At 44.6% G+C, this 11,511-nt stretch overlaps 1 protein-coding gene across 1 annotated transcript; it reads left to right on the forward strand.

Annotated features, from left to right (window-relative positions):
- The first annotated feature begins 367 nt into the window (after nucleotides 1-367).
- On the forward strand, nucleotides 368-8,650 carry alx4a (ALX homeobox 4a). Its single transcript, XM_044030782.1, has 4 exons — nucleotides 368-440; nucleotides 1,161-1,480; nucleotides 7,203-7,331; nucleotides 7,669-8,650. Exons 1-4 carry the CDS (start codon nucleotides 368-370, stop codon nucleotides 7,987-7,989), a joined length of 843 nt encoding a protein of 280 aa, XP_043886717.1. The 3' UTR covers nucleotides 7,990-8,650.
- The last annotated feature ends 2,861 nt before the right edge of the window (nucleotides 8,651-11,511 follow it).

The following is an 11,511-nucleotide window of genomic DNA, read 5'->3' on the forward strand; positions in this document are numbered from 1 at the left end:
AACAATCCGGAATCTTGTTTTAATCATGAAAAAAAGCTTCCAACCGATGAATCGATTCTCCAAATACTTGACGATTCATTTAATAATGGATTAATTGAGTGATTGTTTCAGCTCTACTCTTCAATTATGCCACTTTATCCATGCATTATACATTTTAGCATAGGCTGTACACAGAGGGAAGCAACAGGGCTCTAATCTTGCTGAAATTTACTACTAAAACAACGCTGTTTTTCATATCAGACTAAGTTTACCTTACTAAGTCCAAGTTTCCCCTTAGCAATAACGGACAATCTGAGGGTGAATCTTCACAAGATTCGCTTAAGGCTGTTACTCCGCCTCTCAGTGGAAAAGAGGGCGTGGAATCGAAATGGCACAGGAAGTCCGTCCTCTGACAACGTCACGACAGCAGCTCAGTGTTTTATTCGCGTGCTTTTCCAGAAGTGATGGCTACATCAATGACATTCAATCACCACAGTAAACTACGTGTAATTCACGACGTGGCAGGAGATAAGAAAACATTGTTCTGGTGGGAACTGGCTAATGAGCCACTCTATTATTCACTTGATTATCACGAGATATTAGAAACATCACAGCGATTTTTAAGTCACAGCAGCTGTTACGTATGGGCTGAAAGATTTTATGAATTATATGGCAGGTGCATTTCTGTGTGGACGTTTGAAACTCCGCGTCCCGAACGTCAAAAAGACAGTTTAATGCTTTGACTGAGACACTAAAAAGAGAGAGTTAAGGACCTTTGAAGTCTGAATATGAACAGATTTCCCCTTGTACTTTATTGTCTAATTCATCTGGAGGATCCACACACATGACTTTCATCAGTTCACTGTGCTATGCGGCCCAAATCCCGAGGAGTGGCAGTAGATCATTACGCACATTTATCTTATGTTACTTTCCACAGAACGTGAGTGACTGTGTCTCCCGGAGCCAAGTTATAACACAACTTTTTTGTAATAACTCTCATACTTTCCCTGTATTTTCATGTTTGGCTGGAAGGTATTGACAACATTTCACAAAGCATTTAGACATTTACCTAAATCCACTGAGGACTGTCAGGGATTTCAGTTCTGGTCCCTACCCTTCCTATAGTCTTTGAACTGGACCGCGTTGACCTTCACTTTCCCTTCTTCTCCCCGTCTCTCCAGGTAAAGACACTTCAGGTCTGACCGACACCGAATTGGCTCCAGACTCCGACCCACCGGGCATGGACACCAGCTACCTGGCTGTGAAGGATCAGGGCGTCAAGGCGTCCTCGGACAGGCTGCCGGGCGCCGACTTGGCGAGTCCTCTGGACAAAAGCGATGGCGGCGAGAGCAACAAGGGCAAGAAGAGGCGCAACCGCACGACCTTCACAAGCTACCAGCTGGAGGAGCTGGAAAAGGTTTTCCAGAAGACGCACTACCCTGACGTTTACGCTCGGGAGCAGCTGGCACTGAGGACAGACCTGACCGAAGCTCGTGTGCAGGTAAGGAAGAAGTCCTTAACTGTGTAATTCTTACATTTATATATGTATATATATATAAAATGTCTGTTTGATTCAAACCACAGTCAGATAAGTTCACACAATCCTGTGTGGAACCTCTATCAACCACACCGTGATTCTGATTTGACCTCGGGTTTCTTCCCTGGAGAACCTTCCCCTCCTCGCCAGAGGTGGCGCTGCATCAAGAATTACTGAAGGAGAAGAAAGCTTCTGCTTCCTCCACATAAGAGCAAAACATGGAGCTGCATTAAATCCAAGCGATTTATGTGAACATACGACACATACGCTGCAACACTGGGCTCATTTCTCCCAGCTATCGTTCTACTATGTATGTTTTGGTTGTGTTTACCCACAATGCCCTGCGCTGTAGTCCGCTTTCTGCATTTGGTTCCCTTGAAGCGAACCGAGACCTAGGCGGACCAGAGTTCGCTTCTTTGGTGCACATCGGAGTTCGGTTGCGCGTTCACACGCCCACAAACGAACCGGACTCTCCGGGCAAATGTCTCCACAGACATGAAAACGAAACACACCGCTATACTGAGGAACACAGAGAGAGCTGTGTGGAGCTGATTGTGTGAACTCACTGGACAACGATAACGACGGTATTTGTTTATATTTAAAAGTTCCACGTGGCTCTTCAGAACTTGTGTCGCCCGGTGACATCGCGATTTGTAACAGCAACTGCAACATTGTGCTACTAAGAAAACACAAAGCCACACCCCCAAATATGCCTCTAACCCCACCCATCCCTGTGCTGCTGCTGTATACACACAAACGCTCCCTCATCCTGGTCCAACATTATTATCTGTTCACTAAGAGGCGGAATAAAAACAACATCATCAAAAGTTACACAATGCAGCTTTAAGCGGGAACGCCGTGCTGAAAAATATGCAAAAAATGAAAAACAAAACCAGCTGATAGAAGAAAAAAAAAGAGAAAGAGAACTCAAACCAACAAACAACAGATTGAGTTTGATTTAAAAGCTTTCTATTTTCAATAATAGAAGAGCGGTTGCCAATAACTTCATATAATGACCGTCCAGTCAATAAGTAAGAGGAGTTCTTCGTGCAAAAATAACACAATCTCATGGATCCTTCAACATCTGCGGCACTGCAGAGATAACGTCACTCACAGAACAACACCAGAGATTTATCTGGTAATGTGGGAGTCATGGGGTGAGAGTGGGGGAGTGGGAGCTAACAGAGGCCAGTGGGGCCCAGGGGAGCTGCCTGGGCCTCATATGTGCCGCTCTCGGGGAGCAGGCTTTCCCTCAGCTTTCGTCATTCCACTTCTCCACGGCGTTCGGAGCCGACTTCTGCTCAGGTGTGAGGTTCGCTGCCCCTCGCTGAACGCAGCCCTTCCTACAGTCACCTTCGGGGCCTAATTAGCAAACAAATGGGTTATGACTGCCGTAATGCAGAGATCAGACCTCCACCGTGTTTCTGTGTATGTGTGGTGTCCGTGTATGCACGCGTGCACCGCTAAAGCCTCGGGATTTTCTCTGTTTTTCTTTCATTAACGTCCTGCCCAGACAAGAATGTGTCCCTGCTGTGGTCTCCAAGGTAGGTGTAAAACCTTTCCCATGGGCCTTTAAGCAAGTCACCAATATCTATGGCAATGTTTTAGATTAAAAGGAGGCTAAAAGTGCTTCATCGTCATGGATGCAGTCAATTAAAGCTCATCTTCTACACGAACGAGCTGCAACGGTGGCCAGAAAAGGTCTGCAGTGGAAGACAGGAAGTCTGCGCAGCCACGGGGTTATAACTCAACCCTGCAGTCTGTGAAGGTATGCTGCTCCTGCTCCACTGCTGCTGCTCTCTGCTGCTGCTGCTGATGCTCGACTACCCCGGAGCCGCCCGCCTCTCTCCCAGCGGCCCTCTCAAACACTCGCCTTAAAAAGATAAAAGACGCGAGACGCCTTGTCAGTCAGTCGAATGGAACTCTTTCACACGCAAAAAAAAAAAAAACACTCGCAGCTTTTGAATTCTGCATCTGGAGTGAGAGGGGAAAAAAAGAAAAAGACAGCCATAAAACGTCATAAAAGTCTTTTACTGCTGCTGCTGAAAATTTTTGTTCCAACTTTTGAAATTTCAAAGCCTTTTCATTTAAATGTTTTTTTAAAAAAATGTATAATCCTGAGAAGTGTGGTCTTATACCAGACGCTTCTCAGCTTTTAGTTCTGATGGTGTTTGTTTTTTCCTCTCTGGGTTTCAAAAGGAGCAAGGAAATAGAGATCTGAGTGAGCAGGCACTGCAGATACATATAAAGGTCAGAGGTCAGGGGTCGGGGGGGGGTTCAAAAACATCTAATCTCTCAGATTCGCAGTTCTTTCAGTCCAGAGATCTCGCGGAGCTGAGACAGCGTCCGACACCAAGAAAACACAGGTGTCAGTGCGGGTTTGTGGACCCAAAGATGAAATGGCAGGAAAACCTGATCCGTGAAGGACAGAAGACGACATACTTCCTGTTAAAAAAGTCAAGTCGTCTCCATAGATACACACTGGACCATAGAAAGGTCCAGTGTGTAATGAGGGAGGTGGTTTGCAGAAAATGAAGATACTACTTATGTAGTATGTTTGTTAGGTGAATAATCACTTCACGAGTGACATTGTTTGAGTTTGTGCTGCCATAGAAATATATATATGTGTATATATACGTATATATCTACATATATATATTTGTACTTCATGTTTCTACAGCAGCCTTCAGAAGCTTACGATGCAAACAATAAAAAGCCATAATTATGAGATAAAAAAGTCAAAATGATGTGAAAAAAGTCAAAATGATGTGAAAAAAGTCTAAATAATGTGAAAAAAAGTCAAAATTATGAGATAAAAAAGTCAAGATTATGAGATAAAAAGTCGAAATGATGTGAAAAAAGTCAAAATGATGTGAAAAAAAGTCAAAATTATGAGATAAAAAAGTCGAAATTATGTGAAAAAAGTCAAAATTATGTGAAAAAAGTCTAAATAAAGTGAAAATTTTCTGGCAGAAGTGGGCTTCCATACATTTGTGATTGTGGACTGTAAGTTGGCCACAACAAGCTATATAAACAATGTGAAACATAATTTGACAGTGTTTTAGTAAGATGTTCTGACATTCTATCAAAATCTGTTCTGCATTTTTACGAGTAATGCTGCTCACAGACAGACAGACAGACAGACAGACAGACAGGCAGGCGCTGGCAACAGCAGAACCTCCCTGGTCGAGGTAATTAAGAATGAAAGAAAAAGAAAATAATACATTTATATTACTGTACAGCTAACAGACAAAAAAGAATTGAATGAGTCCAGTCTGGGTAAAGCAGATTAAAGGCAGACGTCTTATAATCTGATATATTCCTCTATGATGTCCTAGATTTACCGTTAATGGACATGAGAAACGTGAAATGATGACTTTGGGGGGGAAAAGGGAACAAACTTACATTTAATGAAGTACAACAGTGGTCAGAGGTGTTTCCCTGATATTATTAGTGGTGTAGGAGTGTTGGAAAACTGAAGCCAGGCTCAACCTTGGATTTCTGTTTGACTTTAGTATGGAAGCTGACATGAGTGACAGCAGAGGCGGGTTATCAATCCTCTGAGCCGCTCTCATACTTCAAAGTGTTTTGGGGCTCATACAGCTCTCCTGCTGGGGCCAGTTTGGCATTTCCCTGCTCTTTCTCTCCGAGGCTGTAACATAAATAAAGCCTCATTGAAAGTCCACCAGCTACTTAAGCTGTCAAGGTCTTTACCAATTACTGTCACAATGCAGTGTGTGCAACACAAAAATATGTTCTCCCGGTATAATCGCCAACAGACTTGGCAAACGGCCGAGAGAATGAGCAGATGAGAGCTGTTTGCTTTCACTGTATATTGAGACATGAAACAAAAATGCTTTCTGGCATATTTTCAAACACCCTTTAACACATTTGAAACTCAACCAGGGACACTAAAGATATAACGGTTTGGGTTTTTGCTGCCATAGAGAAAGCCATATTTTTGTACTTAAGGGAAGGCTCTTACCTTAAAGTCATACTTATGAGATAAAAAGTCAAAATTATGAGATAAAAAAGTTGAAATTATGAGATAAAAAAGTTGAAATTATGAGAAAACAGTCAATTATGAGATAAAAAGTCATAATTATGGGATAAAAAAGTTGAAATTGTGAGATAAAAAGTCATAATTATGAGATAAAAAGTCATAATTATGAGATAAAAAGTCGAAAGTCTGAGATAAAGTCGTAACTATGAGATAAAAAGTCATAATTATGAGATAAAAAAGTTGAAATTATGAGAAAACAGTCAATTATGAGATAAAAAGTCATAATTATGAGATAAAAAAGTTGAAATTATGAGATAAAAAGTCATAATTGAGATAAAAAGTCGAAAGTCTGAGATAAAAATGTTGAAATTATTAAATTATTATTAAATTACTACTACTACTACTAATAATAATAATAATGATCATAATAACAACAATAATAAGAGTGGAAGTGATTCATTTGGGTGGTAGTGAATTCCAGAGAGCAGAGCGGCTAAAACTGTTTTAAACTATTTTTTATTATTTGTGTTTTATGTTGTTGTTGTTGTTTTTTTTTTTTTAAATGACATGTTTATGGTAAATTTGAACAACAAATATTCAACTTTGACCCCCTCCCTATACATCGTGTCAACCCTGTCCCTCAATAACGTCCCTGCTGAGCTCAACTATTGGAAATGACATAAATCCTTTGGTTTCTGATGGCGTTGACAGGAAAGCTAATAGTGAGCGGAGGAACAGGAGGTTTTTTTTCCCCACATCGCGACCTCACTGCCAAAACCGAGCCTTTGAAATGTATATACTCGCTCGTTTAAAACCTATCAACTCCATTTCTATTTAATTTCAGAGACACTCTGCGATCCATTCGGGGTTTCTGTGAAGACAGCGAGGCAAACGGCGTTTGGAAACATCAAGAACAGAAAGGATTACGTCCGCTGCTCTGTGTGTGCTTCTTTAATTTAGGAGGAGACAGCGTCTCAAAGCCCGAGCTTTAGGCCGCAGGAAATTAAAAAGGAAAATGCAAACAAACCGCAGTTATAATCCCGTCTCGCGTTTCAATTTCCCATATTGCCTCCACTGATCTATAGTGAAGTGTGAGCAAAGAGCTGGAGACATGATACGCGACAGAAAAGTCTCTTTGTTTTGAAATTTGTGCCACAATCAGCCCGGTTACAATCAGACGTAAACTTTGACTGAAACTGCTCACACATACACTGAGATACATTAAAGCTGCAGTGTGCAACCTTTGGCAATTTGTTTGCATGCAAAACTATTGGCGTGTTTTTTTCAGTTTTCTCTCATTTGTGTCAATATTTTCAAACACCACTTTTTAAGAAGCAAAAACACATATTTAATAATTCAAAAATATTGTATTTTGTGGTTTTTTTGTTTGAGGGCGGGCCTTAGGAAGGCAAACAATATAAACCACTACGCAAAGAACAACGGCCACCGGTCGACATGAGATCCAAACACTGAGAGGGAGCTTGTGGTGTGAAGTTACGCACTACAGCTTTATGTGCTGCAGATATCACGTCTGATATTCTCCGTCTCGGGCTTTTAGCAATTCTGCACGAGATCTTTTTTTTCCGGGCCTGGTCAGAGTTTCTTCGTCTCACCGCGACCTCGGAGTTTTCTCAGAGGAGATCACGGACGACATCTCACGTTCAGACGTTTGTCTCTGTGCAGGTTTGGTTCCAGAACCGACGGGCGAAATGGAGGAAGAGGGAGCGCTTCGGTCAGATGCAGCAGGTCCGGACGCACTTCTCCACGGCTTACGAGCTGCCTCTGCTGACACGACCTGAGAACTACGCACAGGTACAGAACGAGCACTCCTGGAAGTCACATAAAGTTATGTGTTTTGATTCAGCAGGTATCAAAATCTCTACAGCTCTACAGCTCACTAATATCATCCTTAAGCACAAAAGATATCGAGCAATGCACCTTTTTTTTGCTGCAAAGGCAAGAGAGCTAACCACGACAAGTCATGTGAGAAGAATGAACCAATCAGCTGATGTATTATTATTCTCATGGATTCATCATTCAGCAGAGCCCAGGTTTTGGTTGCTTAGTAACGATTCATGCAGCTGCTGGATAAACAGATGTCGTAGAACTTGGCCCTGACAGCCCCTCTGTTTTGCCATTACCATTTCAGATCCAGAACCCTTCCTGGATCGGAGGCAGCAGCGCCGCGTCTCCCGTGCCGGGCTGTGTGGTTCCCTGCGACACCGTGACCCCGTGCATGACCCCTCACCCCCACTCTGCCAGCGGGGTGTCCGATTTTCTGGGTGTGCCGAGCCCCGGGGGTCACGTGGGGCAGGCTCACATGGGCAGCCTGTTCGGAGGGTCCCCCGGCATGGCCGCCGGCATCAACGCGTACGAGCTCAACATGGACCCGGACCGCAAGTCGTCCAGTATCGCGGCCTTGCGCATGAAGGCCAAAGAGCACAGTGCAGCCATATCTTGGGCCACATGATGCGTCAGTAAATGCTGGATGGGGGAACTTGTTGACCCCCCCCCACCCCCCCCTAGAGGCTGAAACAAACCTACCATGGCACGAAAGTAGAGAATTGTGCGGGCAACGGTGACTACCTTTATGAATGTTGCAATAGAATAATTATGCAAACACACGGACGGATGAAGACAAACGATTTTGGTAAGATCAGCGGCGCCGTTCATTCTGCCGCGTCTCAGCAGCTCTGGCGGCTGCAGCGAGCGGAGCGGGAGGCGGATGTTGCCGTGTACAGGAAAAAGTCAAAAAGTTAGAGAAAAAAAAAAAAATCCATGCACTTATTTGCTAAAATACAGGAAATTCTGTTGTAGTTCCACGTTCAGGTGCTGTTTTATTTTTTACCTTGTTATTTAAAGTTTGGAGTGTTCTTCTTTTTATTTCTTTGCCCTGCCACAACTAAAAATTCACATTTAGCTTTGTGCCGTGTAAATATTATTTGTAAAAGACAGCCTTTATCAGCATTCGCACGTGCCTCGCTGAAGTCGTGTCGGTGCTCGGATAAAGTTACCGAAAAGCATTTATATCCAGCGCGTGTCTCACAAACATGCGTGTATTTTAGCAACTGCAGAACTCAAAAAAAGTCACCAGAGACAGATCCACCTGCCGCACCTGGTGGCCTGAGAGAGAGAGAGAGAGAGAGAGGGGGAGGAAGGCACGGAGGAGGGAGGAGGAAGTGTCCGTGGGCGCGCGTGGGAGCAGGGGCGCAGCAGGCCTGCTGCTCTCCGGGGCTGTTTTCACCAGGACAGACTCTGAGTGGACGTGACTGCGCCCTGTGCATTTCCAAGTGCCTACTCGTCAGTGTGAGCCGCCAGAAATAACAGGGGGAAAAGCAGCAGCTCTCACCTTTGAATCAGAGGAAGCACTGAAAGGACGTCAGTGTTCAATCACCTTTGACGCGACAGTGATTGACAGATCGATACTCGCGACAGCAACAATGGAACCAGATTAACGCGGACCTTAAAGGTCCAGTGATATGTAATGTTTAGGGGGTTTATTGGCAGAAACTGAACATACTTTGTGTGTCTTTTATATTTCTGCAGCAGCTCCAACAGATAAACAGCATCTTTTTCTCCTTTTGACGCAAAAGAGACGCAAACTAAGAACAATGGGGTTTTGCAAAAGTCAATATTATGTTCTTTTGAGAATATTCAGATAACCCAAACATTATTATTATTATTCCTTACCATTAATCCCATGAGGTCTTTGTTAAACGTCTTGACACACGTTTGTATCCTAACACTTCCAAACGCTACGTCTCCGATGCTCTGGCGCCGCGGTTGTCCACTCAGGACGAAGGTTTACCGTGTGTGTGTGTGTGTGTGTGTGTGTCCTCCATCTTCACAGCAAACAGCACACCACTGTTTTCTTCCTGTGATGGGCCAAGAGGTCATTCATAGTGGATGTTAAGGCCACGCTGCGCTCACAGCGCACTCTGCTGGACCACTCAGTCATGACTGAGTCTGCCGTGCTTCTAGGCTGTACAGCATATTTTGAACTCCTCCAGGTTCAAATCTAAATTTGACAGCCACATCTCACCGTTAGATGTCGCTAATTCTGACACACTGAACCTTTGAGGTGTAATAGACGCAGTCACACGGCGGAGTAGTGGTAAGGGCTGTTGCCTTGCAGCAAAAAAAGACCCAGTTTTGGGGAACCAGGGACTGGGGTTTTCTCCACAGGGGTTAATCGGACACTCTAAATGAACAGTTAATGGTTGTTTGTGTCTGTGTGTTGGTCCTGGAAGTTGGAGCAAGGTGTTACCCCCATCTTTTCACCCTATGTCTCCCATCATGTGGAGGTACGAGCATCGTCATCAACCAGACTCAGGGGCCTCCACCCCCAACTCTCAGACTGACTCCAATTCCTTTTTTTAATCATTTATTTTGCAAACAGGAAGTTCAGTGTCAGCTGAGCTCTGTGTTATCATGTTGTGGCTTTATAAAAAACGCTGCCCACAAAAAGACGCCGTCCCCACATCGACGCGCGGAGAGGTGTGTCGTCGCGTCGCCGTGCAACACACTCACCTCCTGGAATCAGTTAGCGTTGGTGCACCGGTTGGTTTTGTGGGTTCTCGGGTTTGTGCCATGTGTACCGTGTTGCGTTCACTGTCCTTGAGGTGAACTTGGAGGCAACCGGAGCCCAATTGCGGCTATTAACCTCGAAAAGGTTAATCCAGTCAAAGTAGGGCGAGCAGAAGGCGTTCGCCGCCGCACTGCAGTTGTGTCTTTAAACACCATGTACAATATTTGACCCGTTTTAATACGACCACTGACATGTCAGAGTAAAGGAGCTTCCTGTTTACTGCTATCTGAGCTTGGAGCAATATGTCTTGCGTTTGTCTCTGTGTGGAAAGAGATGAGGTCGAGGTTCAATTTAACCAGAGATAAGCATCATCTCTCCGAACCTCAAACATTTCCTCATGTCCATGTTCTCGTATCATTTATATATTCACAAACTAAAGCTTGTTTTCGCCCCCGTGGTTACGGCCTCCTCCAGTGACAGGAATAGCAGATGAGGTAATAGGCGATGAGGGTTGTGCATGTTCTCCCTTTGTTTCCGTGGTCTGGTTTAAGCTCCAAGCATAACAGCGGGTTTCATGGTCTTGAAAAGCTAAACCTGATACCCTGTGGTACACCTTCAGGCAGAGCGACCGTCGCTAATTCTCTAAACTGAACCACATTCGCTGTCCTTCTGGGCAGGTAAGAGAAGCAGAGCGCAGGCCGTGACCTGTCAGCACAGCCAATCACCCGCAAGTCGTCCAAATTAAATTCACGTCTTCTCTGCGCTCCAAATCCGAGGCATGTGCACGATCTTGACCACCGATCTCAAAAGGGATTGGGTCTCCACACAAATGTGGACATTTGGGGGGGGTTGGGGGGTTGGACGGAGGGCGAGCCGCGAGGGCGTCTGCTGTGTTCCGGTGTTCTGGGAAAAAAAGGACAGTGCACACAGCTGCGCTCGAGGGGTAAATGCAAAACAAACATGCCTCACACATGCTTCCCCCTCAGCTGTCATGGCTCCGCTTTCAAAGTTTTAGCCCCCGCCTCCTCCTCCTCCTCATCACCCACCTCAGCAGCATCCCACTGTCTCTCATTTTACTCACTTCCACTTTGTCCGCTGGCCCAAATCTGCACCGCAGGGTCCAGCCAAACCAGGAAGGCTTTTTAATTAACACTGAGCCATGTGGAGGACGTGCACTGCTGCAGTATTGTATATCAGGACAGACATGGCTGTCCATCTTCTAGCTGGTTTTTAATGACCGTTCCTCTGAACACGTCGCCGACTTGCCTTCAGGAGCTCAGGTTTACACAAAAGGTGCCGACAGTTTCTCAACTTCTCCACGTCATGTTTTCCTCTTTTCCTTTTCAAAAAAACCTGTTTTAAATGAGTGTTAATTCGAAAGCGTCCTCTTCCTGTATGCTGCATAAGTAAGTCCATGTCTGATTGATGACGTCATCGGCCACTTTTCTCATTTTCTTATACTAC

The sequence above is a fragment of the Solea senegalensis genome, linkage group LG7, assembly GCF_019176455.1.
Source record: "Solea senegalensis isolate Sse05_10M linkage group LG7, IFAPA_SoseM_1, whole genome shotgun sequence".
NCBI lineage: Eukaryota > Metazoa > Chordata > Actinopteri > Pleuronectiformes > Soleidae > Solea > Solea senegalensis.

Bases quoted from the DNA above. Each gene is read 5' to 3' on its own strand.
- alx4a (XM_044030782.1), top strand. From the start codon at position 368: ATGGCACAGGAAGTCCGTCCTCTGACAACGTCACGACAGCAGCTCAGT. The intron at 1,481-7,202 runs GTAAGGAAGAAG...GTCTCTGTGCAG, and splicing joins TGACCGAAGCTCGTGTGCAG to GTTTGGTTCCAGAACCGACG. The intron at 7,332-7,668 runs GTACAGAACGAG...TTACCATTTCAG, and splicing joins GACCTGAGAACTACGCACAG to ATCCAGAACCCTTCCTGGAT.